Source organism: Oryza glaberrima, chromosome 5 (assembly GCF_000147395.1).
Source record: "Oryza glaberrima chromosome 5, OglaRS2, whole genome shotgun sequence".
Lineage (NCBI taxonomy): Eukaryota > Viridiplantae > Streptophyta > Magnoliopsida > Poales > Poaceae > Oryza > Oryza glaberrima.
In genome coordinates, this window is record NC_068330.1 from 3,277,637 (window position 1) to 3,302,910 (window position 25,274).

General features: G+C 40.5%; 3 protein-coding genes across 5 annotated transcripts; all 3 read left to right on the plus strand.

The window, feature by feature from the left end:
- The first annotated feature begins 273 nt into the window (after positions 1 to 273).
- Positions 274 to 8,856, plus strand: LOC127773727 (6-phosphofructo-2-kinase/fructose-2,6-bisphosphatase). Of its 2 annotated transcripts, none has more exons than XM_052299880.1 (23): positions 274 to 771; positions 887 to 950; positions 1,512 to 1,810; positions 2,422 to 2,637; positions 2,971 to 3,177; positions 3,449 to 3,544; positions 3,853 to 3,951; positions 4,055 to 4,084; positions 4,640 to 4,693; positions 5,306 to 5,359; positions 5,431 to 5,508; positions 5,700 to 5,791; positions 5,866 to 5,923; positions 6,021 to 6,095; positions 6,700 to 6,747; positions 6,903 to 7,000; positions 7,218 to 7,293; positions 7,431 to 7,493; positions 7,582 to 7,673; positions 7,979 to 8,047; positions 8,182 to 8,245; positions 8,317 to 8,382; positions 8,472 to 8,856. In XM_052299880.1, the coding sequence occupies exons 1-23, from the start codon at positions 526 to 528 to the stop codon at positions 8,547 to 8,549; spliced, it is 2,322 nt and encodes a 773-aa protein (XP_052155840.1). In that variant the 5' UTR covers positions 274 to 525; the 3' UTR covers positions 8,550 to 8,856. The 2 variants fall into 2 exon arrangements, with proteins under 2 accessions (XP_052155840.1, XP_052155841.1); XM_052299881.1 differs by having other exon boundaries at positions 275 to 771; positions 3,452 to 3,544.
- A 133-nt stretch (positions 8,857 to 8,989) lies between these two features.
- LOC127773728 (E3 ubiquitin-protein ligase ATL41-like) lies at positions 8,990 to 10,805 on the plus strand. Its single transcript, XM_052299882.1, has one exon. The coding sequence runs from the start codon at positions 9,875 to 9,877 to the stop codon at positions 10,406 to 10,408; it is 534 nt and encodes a 177-aa protein (XP_052155842.1). The 5' UTR covers positions 8,990 to 9,874; the 3' UTR covers positions 10,409 to 10,805.
- A 1,564-nt stretch (positions 10,806 to 12,369) lies between these two features.
- On the plus strand, positions 12,370 to 15,927 carry LOC127774627 (uncharacterized). 2 transcript variants are annotated; one of them, XM_052300905.1, is made up of 5 exons: positions 12,370 to 12,439; positions 14,219 to 15,064; positions 15,142 to 15,235; positions 15,344 to 15,427; positions 15,536 to 15,927. In XM_052300905.1, the coding sequence occupies exons 2-3, from the start codon at positions 14,219 to 14,221 to the stop codon at positions 15,145 to 15,147; spliced, it is 852 nt and encodes a 283-aa protein (XP_052156865.1). In that variant the 5' UTR covers positions 12,370 to 12,439; the 3' UTR covers positions 15,148 to 15,235; positions 15,344 to 15,427; positions 15,536 to 15,927. The 2 variants fall into 2 exon arrangements, with proteins under 2 accessions (XP_052156865.1, XP_052156866.1); XM_052300906.1 differs by lacking the exon at positions 12,370 to 12,439 and having other exon boundaries at positions 13,921 to 15,064; positions 15,600 to 15,609.
- Positions 15,928 to 25,274: the final 9,347 nt, after the last annotated feature.

The window sequence follows — 25,274 nt, forward strand, 5'->3', positions numbered from 1 at the left end:
AAAAAAAATTATATACAAGTTATTTAAAAATTCAAATAAATTTATTTATCAAATTATAATTATTAATTAATAAGCTTTTCTCGTTTTACGTGCCTAGGAAAACTCTCTCCAACCTGTTACCTGTCGCCCCCGCCGCCGAGGGGGGAAGGGAACAGTCGCCCCTATCGTGTGGGGGCCCACGTCTATCCTCCCGGGTGGGGCCCACCCGCTTCCCCCCTCCGGATGACACCCCCGGCTACCCCGCCCGCCGCGTCGCCGCCGTCGCCGCCACACGAGCCCGCCACAAGAACGGATCAGTCGCTGCCGTGTGGGCCCCACGCCTATCCACCCTCCCCCACGTGGGCCCCACCCGCTTCCCTCCGAGCTCCGAAGCCTCGATCGAAGCGCACCACCACCACCACTCCCATCGCTCTCCCCGATTCCCCGCCGCCCAATCCAATCCACCAAATATTCCAAATTCCCAGCCACCACCACCACACTAGCAAGCTCAGAGCTCAGAGCTCACGACTCCAGAGAGCGGAGGCAATGGGGACGTCGGGGTCGAAGGGGATCGACGGCGTCAGGGGAGTCGGCGGCGGGGCGGCGGGGTTGGGGGGAGGGGAAGCGGGCGACGGCGGCGGCGGGGTGGGCGGCGCGGCGTCCCGGTCGTGGCACGGCGGGGCGCAGCTGTACGTGTCGCTCAAGATGGAGAACGCGCGGATCACCGGCGACCTCGTCCCGCACGTCTACGGCTCCGAGCCCATCATCGGATCCTGGGACCCCGCCCGCGCCGTACGTACGCCACCACGATGATGCTCCTCCATTCCGTTCATTTGCTTGATGATGATGAATGCCGCTCACTTGCTTATTATTACTGTTTTGCTTCGAATTCGCGCCCCCCCTGCAGCTCGCGATGGAGAGGGAGCTGGCGTCCATGTGGGCGCTCAGCTTCGTCGTGCCGCCTGACCACGGTACGTACGGTCTCTGCAGTTCACATGTGCTGTTTGATATGATGAGATCATTGGGATGTGCCGCTTGCATGATGCTTTTGCTGTTTTTGTGTTCGTATTTGGGGTGTGTTAAGATTGCAATTGGTTATTAGTGACTCTATTTATAGTCTGTCCCATCTTTTTTTTTCAACGCAAAAGGTCCTGTCCTTTTGTTCTTGGCAGTTTTTACTTGTTATTGGTGTTCTTTTTCTTTGTTTTTTGCGCCTTTTTTTTTTATAGAACCGGGTTTTGTGAGCTTGTTTGATGGACTCTATTTATAGTTAGACTGTCTAGTAATCCTTGCTGGGTTGCTGTACCTTCAGGCTGTCTTCCTGACTGTAATATCAAGTAAAACATGTAGGATTTTTGCGTTTATATTTTTCTGAGTAGAATTATGAAATTTCGTTAGTTTGTTTGTTAGGCATAGAGTTTCTTGACTCAGTTACAAGAGGGGCAGTTAGATTTAACTTACTTAAAATTCTGATGCAAATTACTATGCTCATGCTATTTCCTAACCATTGCAACTTGTGGAATCTACCATAGAAACACTCGACTTCAAATTCTTGCTCAAGCCCAAGGATGCAGACACCCCGTGCATCATTGAGGAAGGTCCGACCCGGCATCTCACTGGAGGCATGCTCGAGGGCGATGTGAGGATTGCATGGTTCAAGATGAATGGGGATCATGAGACGCTTGAGTTCAGGGTTTTCAATAAGGCAGACATTGTGTCCCCACTTGATCTTGCAGCGAGTTGGAGGGTGTTCAAGGAGAATTTTCAGCCTTCCAAAGTCCGGGGAATCCCTGATGTCAGTATAAATGTCGCACCTGCGCATGGGACCGAGGTGATAACAGTAGTTCAATTTCTATTTGCATTTGAAATTGGTCTTCTTGTGCTTTCATATCAATATATGATGGTCCGATTTGATTGCAAACTATTACTATTTAACCTTTCTACTCCAATACTTATTTACTGATATCCTATGCTTATCTATAGCCAAACAAATTGACAGAAAAGGCCAAGCACTGAATTATCTGTTTAAAACATCTGCTTCCTTTGAAAGTTATCTCTCGAGGGCATAAGTGGCCTTGTTCTGAAAGCCGAGATATGCTTGTTAAAAAGGCATGTTTAGGGGAAACTTAAACAATTCAGTATTCAGATGGAAGAGATCCCATCGTATATGTTATTACAGAATATACCAATGAAACTTTTTTTTTCGCTGGTGGGATATTTGCTCTTCCATTTTCTTCATTTTCCCTGGAACCATCTGGTGCAACATTTATCATTGTACACGCTTAATAAAATTTCTAAACAAAACGAAATGCCCTTTCCATTTCTTCAACTTTTCCACAAAGCTTCCAATGCTTGCATGATGTTTTGCACTTTAATGATGATAGCTAGTCTAATCAATGTTCTGGTTTCTAACAGGTTTTTTTTTTTCATATCTTACTGTAGGATACATCTACTGAAAGTTTGGAGCTTGACTTGGAGCATTACGTTATTCCAACACCATCTGCAGCAACATCTGAATATGCAGCAAACCTTGCCGCAAACCCAGCATCATTGATTCAAACTGGAGCTTTATGGACAAATGACATGCTTCTCAGTGATGGCATCCAGAGTCCAAGTAGCGCCACTGCAGATTTTGAAGATCACAATAACTGTAACAAGGTAAGCACTAACCAGGTCGAATCGGTATGCTAGAATATTTGTCCCACCAATGAATTATTATGTATTCCCCCCCAGAAAATGAAGTGTGTTGTGTTTTTATTTTAAATCATATTTTGATGTGATATGTCACCTATCAATAACCATCATTTTTTTATTGATTTTGCATTTGTGTTTCGTCACTTAGTTAATTTTCTGGTTATAAATCGACCCCCCTATCTTAATTGAATGCCATTTCATATGATAACTTTATTTTGGTTGACTCAATTGTAATTTTTTGGTTAAACAGAAGCAGTACTGAATATAACCATGATGTGCCAATTTGGTTCTTTGTAGGATAATGTGGCCTTGCCATCAGATTCTTTCAAAAAGTTACAAGTTTCTGGAATTGTAGAGTCAAAATCAGTTGACACCTTAACAACACTGCAAAAGCAAGATGGACAAAAGGGACTTTTTGTAGACAGGGGTGTTGGCTCTACTAAGTTTGGAAAATCATCAAGTGCATGTTCCCTGGCTTCTGGTCTTAATTTTGGAACAGGAAAGGTCAGTACTGTTCCTGTCCTTAACCAGTTGAGCTGCGATAATAAAAATAAAAAGCAAGAAAGTTGTCTATGATCCTAAACCCTAAATAACTCCCTGATTTAATGAGCAATGTCGAGTAGAGAGTTCAAGTGCTTAAATGAAATGTTGTGTGTGGATCTATATAATATATATTATGGTCCATCTATCCATTCATCAATTTTCGATTGTTAAAAGAAATTTTCCATCGGAATTAAGTTTGTACTTGATTCTTTCTTCTTAATTGATGTATTAGCAGGCCATGCCAGAAGCAGCAGGAGCTGTTGCAGCTGCAGCTGTAGCTGACCGATTGCATGGGTCAAAGGAGGACCGAAAACTAGCTATTGTTTTGGTAAATTACTGCTGTCATTTCCTCTCTTATACGACTTTCAGTATTTAATCACCAGACATCAGGAGAAGCCAACTTTGCTTGTTGGCTGTTGCTATCTACCAGCAGACCTTTCTATCATGTCTATATGGTTTTAAACACATAAATGAATAAAAATAAATGAAAATACACTGAGTTATCTGGGAGCTAAAAAGCTAATCTCCAACTATCATAGTATAATAATTATTTGTTATTGCATCTTAAGATTCATTTGTATCACTGCTTATTTTGAAAAGCAGATTTTCTTCCTAAACATGTCTACTTGCAAACAGGTTGGCCTACCAGCTCGTGGTAAAACTTTTACCGCAGCTAAGCTTACAAGGTACCTTCGTTGGTTAGGTCATGAAACCAGACATTTCAATGTTGGAAAGGTGATTATATTCTTTTCCTGATTAATTGTTTTGCCACAATGGCGTATGTTGGATTGTTTGGCAAGTGAACATAACTCTCTTTTGGTTGAAACTCGGTGTGCAGTACCGCCGCCTGAAGCATGGAGCAAATCAGGTACTAATAACTAATTTGCTGCAATTCTCTTTGCACACACTGATTTTCTTTGAAGTATTTCTTCTTGTTAAATGCTACCGTGTCAGAAATTTTCATTTCAAGTTTTGTAAGCCAATTTTATTTGAAGTTACTCCATTTTTATATTTCATTTGTTACATCGCTATTTTATTTTGGTGCATTAAGAATGATATTATCTTATGTTCTGATTCATGAGACACATGCCAAGTATTCACATGGAAAATGTAATTTTAACACTCCTGTAGCACTGTGCCTAAATAGGGTAGATACTCCACCATAGAGCTATCAATCAATCTGCTCAGCAACAATTTATGTGCCAACTGGGCCAGAATGTCAAATAATGCAGATTCATTATCTTTTACTTGTTTCTTTTACAATGGTTATTTTATGCATGGGATACTCGGGTCTGCTTCTAGTCCTATTGCAGATTCCTGGTACTTCTAGTTTGTATATATTTCCTTGGAGTTCTCAGTGCAGTTACACACATTTCTGGTGGTAGAATAATCTAACAGTTCTTTTTTGGGTTAATTGGTTCAGTCTGCAGATTTTTTCCGTGATGATAACCCTGAAGGGATTGAGGCACGTAATGAGGTTAGCATGCTTTCTGTACAGTATTTTTGCAACTCTATCATACTCCTTCAATTCAAAGTTTCGATTTCATCCCAGATATTGTAGTTCAAAAATGTATGTTGTTATTGCTCTACATTTTGAAAATAATATATAACATGGTAATAAGATAAACTATTAGGGCTACCATGGTAATTTTGAACTATAAATTAATCCTGATGACTGTCTACAACATCATTTATTTAAAGATAAAGGGAGTACAACAATTACAGTTTCTGTGAAAACTTTTATTTAGATTTAGAACACATCATATTTGTAATTTTAAATCTTGTTTCGTATTTGTATAATCTGTTTGCTGCCTCCTTCTGTGATATAGTTGCATTTTGCCATTGCTCCTCCTCCACCTTAAGGTCATGCTAAGGCATTTCATTTGAATTATCTTTTTTCCCAAGGAGAAGTAATCCTATACTATTCTCATGAAAGCACCACAAAGTTCATAAATATCAATACAGCGTACTAAATTTTCAGAGGTCAAATTTGATTGGATGAGAACCAAACGTCATGAAGCGAGTATTAACATTAAATTTATATATATTTAGTCTTACTAGCAAATTTCAACGTTTACGTTTTTTCCAGGTGGCTGCTTTAGCTATGGAGGACATGATAGATTGGATGCATGGGGGAGGACAGGTAAGCTGGTTTCTGTTGCATAGCCTGCTTCAAATGTAATGTTCGTTTTGACCAGGCCCAGTTGTGTCTAGGTCGGTATATTTGATGCGACAAACAGCACAAGAAAACGAAGGTATATGCTAATGAAAATGGCTGAAGGGAACTGTAAGGTAATTTGTTCCATTCCGATTTTGCATCAGACATGGTTCGTTTACCTTTGCTTCATTAACTATCTCAGGCCAATCTGTGTGCCGTGGATGGAAGTGAACGATAATACTGTCACACTGTTGATAGTTTGTCAGTTATTTTAAGTAATGTTCTATTTGTGCCTTTAAACTTTTGTTGCTTTCATCTTCTACAGATTATATTTCTGGAAACTATCTGTAACGATCCGAATATAATTGAAAGGAATGTACGTCTGAAGATACAGCAAAGTCCTGATTATGCTGACCAGTGAGGATCTCCTGAAATTTTCCCTTTGCTAATATAAGTGAATTTGTGACCTGAATCCTGTGGAAACTTTTCAGGCCAGATTATGAAACTGGAGTGCGGGACTTCAAGGAACGCCTGGCAAACTATGAAAAGGTTTCGTCTAGTTATATTGTATTGAGCCGATGTATACCAAGTAATTCTGACCTCCATGAGTCCTTTAGCATTGATTAAAACGGTTTTCCTTTTGTAGGTGTATGAGCCAGTGCAGGAAGGTTCTTACATTAAAATGATTGATATGGTAAAAGGGCAGGGAGGCCAGTTACAGGTAAATTCTATTATGTTATCCCTTTCCATGTTTTGCAGTAAACAGGCTACATTAGAAAGGTTGAGAATGTGACATGACTATGGAATGATGCATGGGCAGATAAGGGTGTACCAGTTGGGCACTGGCAGCCCCAAAAAATTTTACCATCAAGTATGTATGCATTGGAGAGACTAAATATTAATTGCAAAAAAGAATCAATAGGGGACAAGGATTGAAGTGACGTTTTTTGTGATTTGTAGGCTTAGATTAAATTGAGTTGATCAAATTTAAACCTTATTTTTGTTTGTGTGTATGATTTTGATTTTTTATTCTTGAGACGTGTGGGCACTCCCAATGAGATATTTTTGGGTCCTCCACTCAGTATGTATGGTATTGGTAGCAATTCTATTTCATGTACCTTTAAAAATACTGAAAAATACTTCTGAAGGACAATTTCACCAAGGGTCATAGCTCTTAGTGTATTCGGATCAATTCATTACATAACACTGTTTGGCTTTTATTATCATATGTTTTTAGCTTCTGAAACAAGTCATGCATTTTAGCTTTATTTTGATTAATTATTCATTATTGTCAAGCTATTAATTTGTCCTGACCTTTTATCCAGGTCAACAATATCAGTGGTTATCTCCCTGGAAGGATTGTCTTTTTCTTGGTATGTACTTCAAATTCAATAATCAGAAAATACAAGAAATAAATAGCAGAATGCAGTTCTATGAGAAACTATAATTTTGATAATGGGTCAATGATAAAGAGCTTTTAATTACTAGTGCATTGATGTGACACATGTTTCTCAACATTTAACTGCAGGTGAACTCTCATCTTACACCTCGACCTATTTTGCTTACAAGGCATGGTGAGAGTTTACACAATGTCAGAGGAAGAGTTGGTGGTGACACGGTCCTGAGGTTTGCTTTTACTTTTTTTTTCCTTTACTACCTTCCAATGTGGCACACCTTCAGATTATATATTTCTACTCTGATATCTCATTTAAAGTTATGGAAGTTATAAAATGCTATGAGTAATATTCAGCAAGTTTTCATATTTACGGAAAGTGTACTCTGAAAATGCAGAGCCATTTATTTGATGTATTTAACTAATAAATTTATAATTAATGGTGCACAGTGAAGATGGAGAGCTTTACTCGAAGAAATTAGCAAACTTCATAGAAAAGAGGCTCAAATCTGAGAAAACTGCATCTGTACGTAATCTCTTGATTGAATTGCATTGTTTCTAGAGGCAACTTCTTATGTCAGTATAGCATTTGGAGATGAAGACTGTAAAGGAGATGAGCTAATAGAGTGAGAGTCTCTCATTTTTAATTATTCTGATGTTTAGATATGGACCAGCACGCTTCAGAGGACAATTTTGACAGCAAGTCCAATAGTTGGATTCCCAAAGGTAATCAGGAAAGTTTTGGAGTATTTCTTACATAACTCTTGCAAGGTAGTTATTTATATGGGCGTTGCTTAACAATTGTTGTTTGCAGATACAATGGCGTGCTCTTGATGAGATAAACTCTGGGGTGTGTGATGGGATGACGTATGAAGAGATAAAGAAAGTTATGCCCGAGGAATTTGAGTATGTGCTATTGTTATCTTTGTTTACATTTGTTTGGGAGTTCTTTCTTTAGTAGTTTACATGACGTGCCCATCTGCTAGACTGCTGATTGTCAATTTGTATCTTACATTGCACTTTTAACTATCATGGTTTTTTTTATTAAAAAAAACACAATTTGAGTTGCAAAAGATGGTAGTAAGGTATAACCATACAAGTCGCAGTCTAATGTGTAAGTCTTGCACTTATCACTGGCTGGTCCACTTGTATTTATTGAATGCTTGCATATGAAACACTTATGATGCTTTTCCAATACTTGTTGCAACCAGATCACGCAAGAAGGACAAATTAAGATATCGATACCCCCGTGGAGAATCTTACCTTGATGTGATTCAGAGGTTTAATCATTTCTTCTAATATTATTCAGAAAAAACTTTTCACAGTTCTTTAGACTGCACAATGCAATGGAAATAATCAATTCTACCAGTACGTCTTCAGTTTTCACTAACTTGTGATTTGGTAAAATCCTCAGACTGGAACCTGTTATCATTGAGCTAGAACGCCAGCGAGCACCAGTAGTCGTTATTTCCCACCAGGTAAATCTCTAAACTTCATGATTTTTCCTTCTGCAGAGCCATTGATCGTAAACCATTTATCCTGTTTGTAGGCTGTATTGCGGGCGCTATATGCATATTTCGCTGACAGGCCTCTGAGGGAAGTCCCAGATATTGAGGTCACACATATGATCTTCTATTGTTCATTATTGTGCTAGAAACCTAAGAAATACATAGACCAAACTAATACCCTTTAATCTTCATGTAGATGCCTCTCCACACCATAATTGAGATACAAATGGGAGTCACAGGTGTTGAGGAGAAGAGGTACAAGCTCATGGACTGAATATACATACATCTAGGCTCAGTAGGACAGCAAGTCTTTGCTGTTTTCAGATAGTCATACAGTAACACAGATATACGATCGAGTCACTACAGGTCTACAGCTACCACATTGTCATTTTTCTCCCGACGGTGCAAAAACAAAAACTAGCACCTCCGGTGTAAAACTGTAACCCACTATACCCATGAATCACTGTAAAAAGAAGCATTCACCCAATCAGTAGTAAAAAAAAAAACTGTAAAATAAAAGGCATACTGCTACTAATAAAGAGTGCAGATATATACATATAGGGCCCGTTTAGTTCCCTAAAGTTTTTTTCTAAAAACATCACATCGAATCTTTAGACACATGCATGAAACATTAAATATAGATAAAAAGAAAAACTAATTGTACAGTTATGGAGAAAATTGCGAGACGAATCTTTTAAGCCTAATTAGTTCGTGATTAGCCATAAGTGCTACAGTAACCTACATGTGCTAATGACGGCTTAATTAGTCTCACAAGATTCTTCTTGCGGTTTCCAGGCGAGTTCTGAAATTAGTTTTTTCATTCGTGTCCGAAAACCCCTTCCGACATCCGGTCAAACGTTCGATGTGACATCCAAAAATTTCCTTTTCCCCAACTAAACACACCCATATTGTCAAAAGGTAACAGAAGTTGTGGCTGATCCATCACTGCTTAGTTGGACTTGATGAGACTGACCTACCAAACTTTGAACTGTCCTGTCCTCCTGTGCCATGTGAGGACACAAGGCAAGCAGTTTCTTGCTCCAGAAACTCTGCTCACATCATGGCACGATGCTGAATAGTATGCCAAAAACTTCCTTGATTCCATGCGGCCTCCATGGCTGCTGCTGCTCATTTGTCCCTGTCTCAACACCCCTTCTATCTAACAAACACTAGTACCATTTTGTAAATTACTACTCCCTCCGTGTTTTAATGTATGACGCCGTTGACTTTTTATTAACGTTTGACCATTTGTTTTATTTAAAATTTATGTGAAAATATAAAAAATTTTATGTCATGCTTAAAGAACATTTGATGATGAATCAAGTCATAATAAAATAAATAATAATTACATAATTTTTTTAAATAAGATGAATGGTCAAACGTTGGACGAAAAGTCAACGGCATCCTACATTATTAAAATATGGAGGTAGTACTTTGTAAGCTTGTATGCTTCTACTACTATACTAGTGTAATGCATTGCTATTGCCTTCAAATGCATATATGGTCCATCTATCCATGGCTTGGTGATCACTAGATTGTGCCATCATGATTGCATGATTGATTGCACATTTGCATCATTTCCACTTGACTTGAGCCGTCATGTCTGCTTCTTCTCCTGTTGCCTACGACGCCAATGTCCTCCTGGCCGCGGTCACCGCGCTCTCGGCGGCCATCGCGTTCGTCGCCGCGCTCCACCTCTACGCCCGGTGTCTCCTGCGGCGGCGCGTCGCCGGCGCCGCCGGCAACCCTCACGCGCTGCGCCGCCCGGTGACCCCGGGCGGCAACTACGAGCTCGAGGTGATCAGCGTCGCGGCGTGCGCGCTGGAGGGCGGCGGCCTGGACGCCAAGCAGCTGGGCGCGCTGCCGGTGTTCACGTGGGGGTCTTCTTCTCCGGCGACGGCGGCGGCGGCGGCGGCGGACGCCGCCGTGCAGTGCGCGGTGTGCCTCGGGGAGATGGAGGACGGCGAGCTGGGGAGGCTGCTCCCGGCGTGCCGCCACGTGTTCCACGCCGAGTGCATCGACACGTGGCTCGCCGTGAGCTCGACGTGCCCGGTGTGCAGGGCGGCGGTGGGGGCGGCGGAGGATGATGAGCCGGCGGCGGCTCCGGTCGCCGGCGTGTCGCCGGCGAGCTAGGTGTGTTGAGTATCAGTGTACATTCGATCACTTGCTAGAGTTTGTATCTATGCACTTGAAAACAAAATTCGGGTATTTTTTTTCTTTAGGAAACAATGAACTTCGTAGGATTTGTACATTGCAAATCAAATCGACCCTGAATGAGTACAGAGAAACTTAGAATTCTCGACAAATTCCAATTAAAAACTTTATATCCCACTTTCACATAGCGTATAAATCCAGGTGCTCCATATTTCAACCTCTCTGTGTTTAGGGCGACTGGGTTGCTTGAGATTGATTTAACCACATGTGCTTCAAACAAATATTTAACCATATCTCATCGGTCCGGACTAATTCAACTAGAAAGCCAACAATCCATGGATTAACCATGATGACTCGAGGTAAAACTTGAAGAGCTCATTACAGCATGACACCATCTCGAAGGTTCACTGCTTGATGCATAAGAACCTACTCCCTCCGTCTTAAAATATAAACATTTTTAGCTATGAATCTAGACAACTATATCTTCAGATTTATAGCTAAAAATTGTTATATTTTGGGACGGAGGTAGTAGCATGGTTCCCTAGATCATTAACCCCTGGATTGGCAGCCTCAGATGATATCACTGCACTTCACCAATCACAGGCTTTCAGTTTCAGACCATATACCTTGTTGGGAATTTGAGACAGCTGAAGATACTGGTGGTTCTCTCGCAAAACAATCCTGCTGGAAATACTAACTTTTCACATAAATTTCAAGGAAATCCAGACAAAGTTGAGATGGGGGTCACTTGTTCAGGGAAAATTTTTCTTTCAAGAGCCTTTCTTCAGAGTCACCGACATCTTCTCTGCCGTTGATGCGCATGCACGCTGCATGTCCCCTGACGTCGGTGGGCCGGGCCTTCGTTTGAAGCCCATATACTACGCGCAAAAGGAAGGAAACAGTTTTGATTAGTCCTACCGTGTAAATCTACGACGCCAGAAACCTGCATAAAAGGAAGCAAGGTATTGTGATAGTTATTTTGAAGAAAAATTGGCGCATACCATTTTCATTTTTTAAAGCAAGTATTTGAGAAGTTATTTGCGACCGAAGTTAATATAAAAGTTTGACGGCATCTTAATCTGAACATTAAATATTTATAATTAGAGGGAGCATTGTAATATCACAAGCTTATGAGATTTTGTAACCTTGTTCTAATGTAAAATTATGGTCAAAACTGAACGGTTAAGAAGGCGAAGAAAATATCAAATCTCTTCTTTTTTTCCCAAAGGGAGTACATATGCTGATAAGTACAATATTTTTAAAAGTGAGCTCTTATCAGAGTTACAATTGCTGCCGCTCTGCTCAACGGCCCAGATGTTTCGCTCGGTTCAGTTACAAGATCCGACGGATAAGAAGCTTCAGTGAGATGTAATGTAAATCGAGTTATCCTTAGTTTAGCTATTTGTTACACTGTTTAGTTTATTTAAGACGCACTGAGCAAGCTGGTGCAGTTAGGAAGGATAGCTAATAAATGTGCATCCAGCAGTAGTATTGATTTGTTTAAATGTGAATGACGGTTAATAAAAACAGTAACTTAACGTGCATGACAGATGATAAATCATGGTAAATAAATATGTGAGTCTAGCATTGCTCATATATATGTATATATTCATTAATATCTATATAAATGTGGATAATACTGAAAAGTTTTATAAACTGATACGGAGGAAGTATTTTTTTTAATAATATAAAGAGGTCCCTTGCAAAAAAAAGTTCTATCACAGGGACCAACATCCCTCTTTGGGCCACATTTGGGCCTAAGCAGCGCAAAAACCGCGGCCCACCAGAGGGAAGCGGGGCCCTCTCCTCTTCTCTCCCACGGCCACCTTCTCCGAGAAATCCGCTTCGGCGCTTCTCCCCGGCTGCTTTTTTGCTCCGCCTCGGCGCGACGCGACGCCTCGGCGCCTCCCATCCACCACCGCCACCGCCACCGCCATCGCCTCCGCCTCCGCCTCCGCCACCGCCTCCGCAACTCGGCGCTCGCCCCGCTCAACCGGCAGGAGGACCAAGGTGAGTCCCCTAGCTTGCTGGTTGATTTTGCTTGGATTGTGGCGTTGTGCGGTGGTCTCTGTTCGACGGCGCGCGCGCACGGATTTCTCTCCTCATGCCGGAGCTCTTCGCACGCCGCGCTGCCTGCCTCCGCGATTTGTTGGTGAAACCTCACGGTCTCCCGTCTGTGCTTGGCCCGTTTGCGTACGTGTGCCACGGCGTGCGCGCTAGTCTCGCCGGGCGCCGCGCCTCGTCTTCGTGTCGCGCCGGCCTGTTGAAACTAGGCAGTTTCGTTTTTCATGGCATTTGTTTTTAGCATAGTCTAGGGCGCACTGAGAAAGATGCTTGTTATCGGGGGTTGTGGATTGGTATGGGGACGGTGGGGGCATTCCGTCGAGCACTTGTTAGGCACCAGGATTGTTAGGCTTTGTGTAGGCTAACTGTTACGTTCCCCCACTCCATATGAATCAATGATTCAAACTCAAAACACACCACACTGTTTCTGACACTTGATACAAACAGGATTATTTGGGTATGCAAGTAGGGAAATAGAATCGAAGACATGAAATCAGCACTAGGTTGGAGAAGAGGGGAATAGCTGATATTGAAGAACAGGAGAGAGCCGAGTGGACGAAGCTGGAGGAGGAAGAAGAGGCAGACAGGCAGTAGCTTTTCAGTTCATTCTTTTCAACGATGGCTTAATGCTATTCCCTTTAAATAGTGATTTGCATCCTGCCACATTGGGCCCAACCAACCCAATTTCTCTATGGGCTTCCCTGCCATTGTAGCTGGTTTGTTGGTGTTCATTGCCCATAAATTTCTGATAACCGTCCATGTGCTGTGCCCATACTTACTGCAAAATAATGCTAATGTTTATACTGTAGGAGTAGTTCACAATTCACATGCAGTCCACCGACAAACAAATAACCAAAACTTCTCGGTTTGGATATCACCCGAACTTCGTAGTTGGTAGTAGCCTACAAATCCTGTGTAAATGTCATCGAACACCTGGTTTTTGGCACAGTGTTGATCATCATGCCATAATGTGAGCAGAGTTTTTGGAACAAGAAACTGCCTGCCTTGTGTCCTCACATGGGCACAAGAGGACAAGACAGTTCAAAGTTTGGTAGGCCAGTCTCATCAAGTCCAACTAAGGAGTGATGCATCAGCCACAATACCTTTTGAGACTATATGTATATATCTGCACTCCTTATTAGTAGCAGTACTCTTTTTTTTTTCACAGTTATTTACTATTCATGGGTATTTTGAGTTACAACTTTACACTGGTGAGGCTAGTTTTGTTTTTGCACCGTCCGGAGAAAAATGATAATGTGGTTGCTGTAGTGACTCAATCGCATATCTATGTTACTGTATGACTGTCTGAAACATCAAGATTTGCTGTCCTACTGAGCCTAGATGTATATTCAGTCCATGAGCTTGTTATTCAGTTAAGGTCATGTAGTAGCTACTCTATTTTTGTTATTGAATTAGAATGTACTAGCTCCTCCATCCCAAAATAATATCATCTTTGCCTCCTCTTGTTTGTCCCAAAATAAGTTAATCTCTCAAGCAATCATTGTATTGGAGTTTGTCATAGTGAGGAACAAATGCATTGCGACTAAACAAAGTGGAAGACAATTGCATTGGGATTTGATGAAGTGGAGGGCATTGCAGTTTTTTGCTTTTGTATTGATATGTGTGGGATGGGTGAAAAACGAAGTTATTTTAGGACGAAGGGAATAGTAGCTTTCTTTATTTTTGTTATTAGTGTATAACAACGTTTTGTGTTGTCTTATTCAGATGGAAAACATACGGCCAAACATGTTCTCGAACATACCACAGCGGTATGTGGGAACTAAAAGGGCAGATTCTTTGTTTTTCATCAAGGTGCAAGTCGCATCAACAGATTATAAGGTTCAGATAAAGGAACATTTGGTGAATAATTGTGGTATCAGAAGTAAAGCTGTCGACAAATGGTTTCAAGCAGTTACTGTGGCCACAGGATTTACAGCTGTTGAGGTTGAGAACTTCTACTACATTCAAACATGTGCCCATCTATTTGAATATTTCTATTCAGCTGAGATCAAAGTTGACTGTGACAAATTAAATTCTTGGTTTAACATTTTGATCATATGCCAACACTATGAGTCTGACATGATTGCTAACCACCCAAACCTTTACGCGGATCCAAGTAATGACCCAAGATTCTATTCGCCTGCAAGAATCATTAAATTGGATCAAAGTAAAGATTTGATGCTGTTGAAAGTGAGCAAGAGGTATTTATATGGGAATCATACCATGCAGTTATGTCAAATGCCACACCCAGTTCTCAGTCTTGCTACTGTTAAGCCCCGTCCTGCTGATGATATCATGTTAGTGTCTTGGCCACCTTGCAGAAAAGACTCAGTAATCACTGGCCAATTGGTTGCAAGAGACAGAGTATATGGGCAGCTGACCCAGTATTTGTCGAAAGGATACAGCATGCATCTAGTTGAGCTGAATGTAGTTGGAGGAGCAGGTTGTTCTGGTGCTCCAGTGCTGAGTCACCAAGCAGCAGTCATTGGTTTATACCATGGCCGTATTGAGTCTTTGGGATATGCAGTATCTGCTGCAGATATCTATGAATTTTGCCTGGGAGCTCACCAGGTATATATATATGACAACTTTGTAGCAGCATTTACAATCTTCTAAGGGCCTTTCTGACTTGTTTTGTGTTTGTGCAGCTTTGAATTTGTCACTGGTGGGAGTAGGAAAAGTACCTTTTTTGTGATGATTGGTGGAGTTTGTGTGTTGGCAGTTGTGAGTCGGTGCAACTAGGTATCTTCTTCATGATGATTGGCGGTGTTTGTGTATTTGTGCAGCTATGAATTGGGACAACTAGGTATCTTCTTCATGATGATTGATAGAATTTGTGTGTTTTTGCAGCTGTGAATTGGGACAACTAGGTATCTTCTTCAAGATGATTGGTGGAGTTTGTGTGTTGGTGTAGTTGTGAATCGGTACTACTAGGTATCTTCTTCATGATGATTGGTGGAGTTTGTGTGTTTGTGCAACTATGAATTGGGACAACTATGCATCTTCTTCATGATGATTGATGGAATTTGTGTGTTTGTGCAGCTGTGAATTGGGACAACTAGGTATCTTCTTCAAGATGATTGGTGGAGTTTGTGTGTTTGTGCAGCTGTGAATTGAGACAACTATCTTCTTCAAGATGATTGGTAGAATTTGGCTAACATAGTGGATCTCCAATAGTCCAAATTTTGATAATGTGACATTAAACATCTCAATATTTTTTATATGCAAAATTTACTGCTGAATGCTCGCAAAGCGTGGCATCATTTGATAAACATCGCAAAAATGTGGCCTTGCTAAAAGATATTCCGTGGTATTTTGCTAGTGGACATGGGGCCATTAAAATGTAATTTCTAGTTGAGTTGGAAAGAGATGCCAATTTGCCTCTCATATTCATATGTGATATATATGTTGAGGCCTCTGCTCTGTTTGTTACAGTAAATGATATACTCTCTCTATTGAAAGTAACCCCACATGTCATATCATTTTCTATCTTGCTGAGTTGGACTGGCCACCGCCATGGATGGATGTCCCTAATGACCTCCCCGATTTGCCATCTCTCATTGTTTCGAATGAATATGACCGTGTCGCGATGCGTTTCCAAGCATAATCGTCTTGGGCCAAAACTCTCCTACTCCTTCAAGTTCGCTCCAGTTGCCACCGTGGGGAAGGTACAGTCGTCGTCTTCACTGCCACAAAACGGAATTGCCTGAAGCGCGTTCTATCTGCTGCTCCCCTTCTTCTGGGCTTCTGGCGAGATATTTAACTTTTTACCACTTTTAGGTGTGGCAATTAACTATTTGCTACTGGACCCATATGTCATAGAGATAGGGGTGGCAAATAGTGTTTCGTGCTCTTGCTTGCCGTTGATTACCCAACAGGCGGCTGACTGCTACACAGGTGGCAGGGGGCTTAGCAACTGTAGAAGCGTGGCTTAGCAGCATGGGAAGGGATCATGGACATCAAGTGCTAAATGATGCGTTTAATACAAATTTTTTCTATTTAATAAATCAATTCTCAAAGTTTAAGATAGTTAATACTTAATTAGTCATGTCCACTAATATGCATCCTAAGGTCGTGTCTGAACCCTTTCCTGGCATGTAAAACGGATCGATCAATTAACACATGATTAATTAAGTATTAGCTTAAAAAACTTGAAAATAAATTAATATATTTTTTCAAATAAACTTTAATATATAACTTTTTTTTAAAAAAAAACACCGTTTAGCAGTTCGGCAAGCTTGCGCGTGAAAAACAAGGAGTAGAAGTTAGGAAATGAAAGAAAAGAACGCATCCGGCAGCTCGGGAGTTGATCTTGCCACAACCCTTGAGTCGTCTCCCATCAAGGCATCAACCCCAACGTTGTTGGTGGCGGTGGAGATGGACGCACTTGCCCCTGTTGCTACCTCCCTCGGGTCCTCTATAAGAGAAAGTTTTATAGTGCATATGGATGCTATCTCTAATTTGAGCCATATGATCTATTTATTAATTAGGAGATAAGTATAGCATATCATCTTTAATACACAAACTTTAATATTTTTTTATTAGTTCAATCTTACACCATCTTGCATTTTTATTGGAGATGGTGTAGATGTTGCTGCTTGCATGAGAGATTGCTCACCCTCTCTCTTCTAATTTCTCTCCTTCACCTTCACATTATGCTATATTTAGAGATATCCTCTTGCTCTGCCCACAACATTATGTGAAGGTGTCATGCGAAGGTGAAGGATGCTATGCCCTTTCCTTCTCCTTTTTTTTTTCTTTTTTTCTTTTTCCTTGCTTTCAATCATCTTAGCCGAAGGTGTCATGCGGAGCTACAACGGAGGTGTAGTTGTGGTTGCCCGCTCCGGTGGAAGGCTGTTTGCCCCTCTTTCCACCAGATGGCAGTGGATCCATCGCGCATCGTCATCTTCCATACTGTTGGCGAGGATGCTTGGCTGGATCTGGCTCCTTTTGCTAGATTTGGTGTTGGCCAGAAGCCTCATAGATGCACATAGCATGTGGCGTGGCGAGGCATTGCTGTCGTGCACAACAGGCTTGACCCAATCTAGTTTAACTGCCTCTATTAGTGAGGTTCAAGGTCGTGGAGCTAAGCTTTTGTAGTGTTCCCATATATGTATATGTTTTTATCGACTTAAAAACCAATATTGAAAAAGAAGCTATATTGAAAATAACTTAAAAAATTTTTAAGTTTAAAAATTTAAATTTTAGCTTTGGTTTTGGCTTATTAAGCAACTAATAGGGCTCTTTTCGCAGAAATTTCAAGCCATCAGCAAATCCAGACAAAGTTCTAATGTTGACCCCTTATTTAGGGAAAATTCCAGAGTCTTTCTTCCCAACTAGTTAAATACTCGTGTGTCGAGGGGGTGGTCCCTCGGACAGCGGGGAGTGGAGACCCCTCCCGAGAGTGAAGATCTGACCAGGGGGATTGACGGCGAGAGGTACGGAGTATCTGTGATCGTAAGGGTTCACGCCCGCCCCCTCGCGCGAAGATAGGGAGACAGGAGTTTATACAGGTTCACGTCACCCAGAGGTGTAATACCCTAGTCCTGTGTCGGTGTTTGTTGTCTTCTCTAGATCAGATAAGTACAAAGGAGGCCTTTTCAGGCTACAAAGCGAGAGTACTGATCTAAAATAGTCCAACCCTTCACCCATATCTGGTCCCCTTCCTTTTATAGTCCAAGGAGGGGCTCACATTATTTCAAATCTACTCTTAGTCTTGTCTTATCAGTCATCTTGTCGTTGCCGGCTGGTTCCCAAACACAATCTTCAAGAAACCCTTCAAGTCTTGAAAATCATATTACCCCGGGCTATCGGACTCCGTCTGAGACAAGTTGGGCCTCCGCCAGTGTGCTCGCCATGTGGTGCGTGGTGGGCCTGACAAGGCCTGACCTGCCAAAAACAGCATCACGGTTGCTTCTCTGCCCGTTTGGCTAAATTAGGTGGCGCGGGGCATGTGCAACGTGTGTCCTAGGTGCCACCATCCTAAGTGACTTAGCGCTGGTGTCTTGTCCACGTCCTTTCAACTCCAGACTGGTTGGGGATCCCCCATAAACCTGTTTCATTTATGGCGGGGCATGCTGCCTCACAGCTGGCTGTGGAGCACGCCCATCTTCCCGGCTAGTTCTGAGGTCGCGCCCTCCCGCGTTTAAAGAAGTAGTTTGGTTATTCTCAGATGAGCTTCTCGAAGATGTCGTTGATGAAAAATTATTCCAAGATTACGTGTCTTGTACGTTTCAGTGCCCCTCTAGGCAGAGGGACGTGAGTCATACAAGGACCAAGGTGAGCCTGTGACCCGAAACAAGGCTAGGCCAGAGGCAAACCTCAGTTTACACCTTTATATTTGGTATGTCTCGACACTCCTCTTTATCGAGTAGCACGACTTGCGCTGGCTAAGGTGAGCCCGGGGGCCCAAGACTAGGCCAGGCCCAAAGCGGATCTTAGCTCGTTCTCTTAAGATATAGGTCTTGCAGGTTTCTACGCCCCTCTTGCTGAGGATCGTAGAACCTACAAGGGCCAAGGTGAGCCCGGGATCCAGGACAGGGCCAGGTCCGAGGCAGACCTTAGGCCATATTCTTATGACATATTTAGGGTGTGCTTGGGACCCAAGCCAGCTCCCAAGCTATTCTTATGCTCAGAGTTTTGAGTCATGTATACAATATTCCTCCTCAGCCAGGGAGGATCCCATATATGAAATCTCCCACCTAGTACCCTCTAGAGTAGGCCCCTAGCTACGTCACCCTAGGATTACCTTTCTATTTTTAAAGATATTTTGAGCATGCTACTTATTTGATAATGATCCTTTTGTCGGATAAATGGGTACCCTGGTTCCCATTTCGCCGACACCGTGCTTTGCTACGATAAAATAAATTATATGTGTACTAATATTGCTTGGAACAAATTAGTTGTGATGTTTGGGACAAATTCGTCCTTATATGTGTCTTTGCATAATAAACTTGTGTTTTAGAAATGAAATAAGATAAGAGTCATATGTAGGACTATTTTGTAATATTAAAGCACATGAAAGAAGAGTAGGTACAACCATGGAGTAATAGGTAAATAATGCTCTACACAATCGAGTTGGTGAGGTGGCAGATTTACTGGCACCACCATTGCCTTGTTTTAAAAGAAGTACAGATACCTGTAGGGGAGTTTTTTTTTCTTTTTTTACCTTTACCGCAGATCAAACCAGCTGACAGCCCCTCCTTCTTCCCAATCATTCTTCAATCGTTACTTTAGAAACAATAACTGTAAGTGGATTCGTACCATCACTATCTTAGTACTCTCTCCGTCCTAAAATTTTAAGCAATCTTAGAATAATACTAAGTCAAGCATTTTTTAACTTTGACTATTAATAGTCAAAAAATAAAAAAAGTTCACAATTGATGTTACTAGATTAATCATTAAACAAACTATCATAATATTCAAGTCTTTTGATTTAAAGCATCTTAACTTTATAAGATATCATTGATCAAAATATCATCTCGAAAATTGTGTTGAAGTAAAAAAATGCTTATAATTTGGGATGGAGGGAGTATCTTACAACTCACAAATTCTCACTTGACCATTGAGCAAACATTTTTTCTCTCTTCATCATTAGGGCAATCCCAATCCTTCACATAAGTGAAAAGTTAGGTGGCGAAAGAGTTAATTAGAAAAGAGGAAAAAAGATGAAAAAAAAATATTTCTCATGCAAGAAACTAGTTTTACATGAGAACCAAGAAAAAGAGATGATTGGATGAGATATATAGTGTCCATATGGTGTGATAAGTATGGAAACCACTAGATGGTTTCTAGGTTGGGATTGCCCTTATACAAACAATTTTACTTGCACTTTGGAACTTATAGTATATTTGGCTGTCCCCTTCTCCTTCCCTGCCACCACCGCCACGCCGCCGACTCCCCCCATGTCTCTGATGGCATCAATTCCTTTTGACCCCAAAGTCCTCATTGCGCTCACGCGCCCCGAGCGAGAGAGAGAGAGAGGGTATGCTCTAAGCTGGGCTCGTTGTGGTGGTGGTGGCTTGGATTTGGGAATTTGGGATTGGATTTTGCGGCGGGGAATCAGGGGGAGTGATGTGAAGTAGGTGGGCCCTATGCGGGAGGACAGGTGTGGGCCCAACCTGGCAGTGACTATTGCCCTCGTCCTCCTAAGCCCGACGATCAACTCATTTGGTGGGGCTACAAGAAGTAGGGGTGAAAACAGATCGGATTCAGACGAATAGTGGTCAAACCATTTTTTTAAGCGGATGCGGTTAGTGTGTGGATACTGATATCGAGCAGATTGTTTTGGATGTTGAAAATAGTGCGGACCTGATTTAGAAACAGATTAAAATTATCGGTCGTTACATGTATATGCAATCAATGCAACATCAGCTTAGCAATATAATAGACAACAACACAATAATCAATGATGATCAATCATAATAACTATATACTGAAGTGCTAAATAGCATGAATACATTATGCCAATTATATAAAAACATAGCTACGCAAGTGTGTGATGAGACGGTGAGAGCCGTAGTCTAAGCAATCCAAGTTAATCGATGAATTAGGCCATTTGATGGGCCAACTCACGTTGTATGCAACATATAAAGTGGTTACATGTGTTGACAATTTCGGATTATCCAGCAAATAACCTACCGAATAATCCGCATCTGCCGGATTTTACATATACCATATCCTCATCCACATCCGCACCACACTAGGGGTGAAAACAGGCGGGTATAGTCCGGGTATAACCCCCTTTTCACCCCTACACCATACTATCCTCATGTAAACCCATATCATATCTCTCATTTCAGATAAATTCGGAGTGGATACTACAAAAATATATTTTTTTAAGTGAATAGAGAAAGAAATACTCTCAACAGTAATAATACCTGATCGCGTATATGGGTGTAGTACTGCTGTGTAACCCAAGTTACTCATAATATACTCCGACGTATATATAGCAATTCACTTGACTAAATGGCACCAACGTAAGAGGCGATTTCTCACAAATTGCACTGCTACCTATATACAAAAGCATCTTGCGCTGACACCACTTCCTTCCGCTGTTTGTTGAGATCAGTCTATTACGATAAAAGACTAGAACTGGCAGTACGAAACGAGCTCATAAATCCTATTTACATTTTTTTTCTTGCAGACCGTCAATCGTAAGAAGCTTTTGAGCCCAAACTCCAAAATTTTCTGCATGATGTTCCTACTACAAAATAACAATTTCCTCACAGCAATTTGCAGTCCTAGTCGTCCCATAACCCTGCAAAATATTAGGAAACATGACCACATAATTTGTAAGAAACAACAAAATGTTGTGACCAAACATGATCTAGGGGCAACAAGGCAAAATTTTGTTACCTTATTCAATGACCTCCATGCCATCTGATAACTCTACGGACAAACTGACGGTTCTCCTGGAACGCTTGCGTAAGTTATAAACAACGAGCTGTAAAGGCAAAAAGTATATTTGTCAACAGAAATGTAATCCTGACTTTTTGGGTTTATCTGAAACCAAAAGAGTTTCATTGATTAATATTTGAACTATTCAACTCAAATTCGAAAATGCTGCAAGACAGTACATTAGTGAAAACAACCAATGTACTTTGGTCTTGGCTGCTATGGATAGAATTTATTTATCTACTTCTTAGGATACGCAATTTCCTTTATCTACTGTGGTTGTTTTACCTACAATTGGGGCAATATTTACGCTCTTCATTGAAACATAACCAATTGATATCAGGCCTGAAAAATTCATTTTCAAAAATGGTGAAAAGAAAGATTCCCATGGCTTAGTCAAACAGATTTGGAATACTCTGCATTCTGAAACAAAAGTAATTAATAGGGTGCAGTTTAAAATTAGACTTTATGAAAAAAAAAACTCTCAAGGGTTGGAACGTGAGTGTCGATGCTAAACAGAAAAAAAACGGTTAATGAATATAATGTTTTGGGTAGACAATCTGAGAGACGTTTTATCTGTCGATGATAATATAGAATGAAAGAAATCACCCAGGAATTTCTTCAATTCGGGAGTCCGGAAAGATGAAGGATAGATAGAGATCTAGAGAGAAAGATATCCTAGTGAGAGACCATAATGCTGCTCTTCTCAGAGGAAAAAGAAGCAAACAATTAAAATGCTGCATGGGCCTGAGGGACTGGTATATGATAACAAAAGATATGATACCAATTGCAGTTGAACCTTGATTAAATATGTCTCTAGCTGATAACTTCTTGAATAAGACTGAAAAATATCATGGAGAAAAACTGCTTCTTAAAGTCTCCTTTTACTTAAGTAGATATGTATCCCCATCCATCCCTTTTCAGTCATTAAGTTTCCGAAATGGGCTATCAGAGCTATCAACGGACACATGGCATGGCATTTTTGGGCAATCATTAAGGTCATCACAAGTATCGCCTTTCCAATTGGGGTACGGTATGAAAAGAAAAGAAGTGCCCAAACCTGCAAGACCTGAATCTTATCTCTTGGCTTCTTCGATCAAAGGTACCATTTAGATAGGGATAAGATTTCGGCAGGTAATAGATTATAAGTATGATGTCTTGGTCCTTTCCTCTCTCGTTTATTCTGTACTAGAACTATATGTTGCAGGATCTAACTTGTTCTCATTTTAGTTTCTGCTCGTGTCAGTCGCGATTAAACAATGTTCTAGTGTGCTAAGAATGTAAGAATGGTAAACTGAAGAAAATTGTTTCATTTCCATTAAAAAATGGAACACAGGTTTTTCCCTTTTGATCTAAAAACATCCAAAACTAAAACTATTAGAAAATATCCATCGAATATGCAAACCTCTGCTGATTCTGTAGTTGAAAGTGCAGAATCACCTGCCAGTCTCACCCGGTTGTATATTTTTTTAGAACATTACTTTTGTCAAGTTTTAATTTCGTGAAATGCACTAAAAAACTGAAGTTTTTTTATGAGAAATTTATACTATAAGATAGTATATGTGCCAAAAAAAAAATAAGTTGTACTAAAAAACCACAAAGCAATGTGCTAATTTCAATAAAAGCTTACCTCAACATCTACTTTGGAGTTCAAGTTGATTCCCTTCTCAAAGTGCTTCTCACATACATCTAGCAGAACATCTTCAAACTAAAAAGAAATAGCTCAAGTCACTTAAAATAAATTCCCACAAGTCTTGCATTTATAAGGACAACGTATTTTTACCTGAGCTGTGGTTGAAATGGACTCTTGCTGACAATGAAATATGACATCGCCCATTCTAATTCCATTTCTCTCAGCAGGAGAACCATTGGATACCTAGAATCAAGTTAAAAACATAGGAACAGTCTGTATCTGTGCTAAAAAAGTTAGCTTCAGAAAATCACACTAGATTTGATTAAATTATCGTAAATCCACCTTTTCAAGCATCTATTTCATATTGCTACACTTGGACTATTGTGATTATTTCAAAAGATTGGTCCCACTTGTTGGACTCACAAAGTCACAAGTCACAAGCCTACTGATAGTCAAATGAAAAAAGGCTGGGCTGGTGAGAGCTATTGGTTGGTCCAGCTCATCAGAAATGATCCGAACAGAAAAAAAAAGCATAACATGCCTACAGTTTGCAGAGCTTATCATTAGAAAACTTGGAGAAAGGGGTATACCTTTGCTACAATCAGGCCAGAACTAATACCATAAACACGAGACAGATTCTCTAAATGTGATATATCCAGAAAATTCACAGTCCTTAGCTTCAAACCCAAATGAGGTCGACCAAGTTTCCTACACCAAATTATCATCAATTAGATTCGAACAAATGGAATTAGTTAAATTAAGAATCATAGATGAAAATAAAAAAATAAAAATATTTCACATTTGTTACAATTTTCATATCAAAACACTATCAAATAAATCAGTCACGAGCAAGCAATAAATAAATAAATAACAATTAGGCTACGATTTGCTCTAAATGCAACTTTGTCTCTTTTTTTTGTAGAGATAAATATATATGCAAGAATTGAGCAAATAAGTTTTGAAGACTACTCTCTACTTACTCCTAATCATTTATAAGAATTCAAAAACTTTAGAAACAGTCAAGAATCAAAATACCTGAACTTTTTCCATAATGCGAAGCACTTCAGAATAAGAGAGCTTGGAATAAAAGCAACATTGGGTAAAGCATATAATACCATACCCACAATATTCCTATTAAAATTTGTCAGTGCTCCTCCATTGCAGTCCTGAATAAAATTAGCAATGAAGTTATACTAAACAATCTTATCTAAATAATAATAAAGGAATCAGATAATTGCTTATATTATCACCTCACAGTCCGAAGCATCAATGAATAAAATGGTTCTTTTGGTGTTCACAAGGGTCCATTGCCACTATTGTTGTTCGTCTACAGATCAAATCAAGATTTTTGTCCCTGGCTAGCACACAAGCTTCACTGCCAAATTCCAACTCAGTATCTAACAACGCGACTTGTAGATCCAATGCCCCATTGACCTTAAAAAAGACAATCTCATAGTGTTTGCTAAAGTAGAGCAATTCCATCTCAGAAGTAGTCCCATCCAATAGGTGAGCAATCATCTGAAAAGAAAATATTGTGATTTGAAGTAAATGACATTCACAAAAGATGATTACATGAGAATACAAAAGTAGAACAAATTATGAGTCTTGAGAACAATGGTGAAAACAAACAGAAAAAACAAGAAATAAAATCCTGCAATCAACAACTATAGATAAAAACATCCAAAAGACTTCTGTGAAAAATTAGTAAATTCCTAGCCAGGGATGCCAGGGATTAATATTTGTGAAACATTT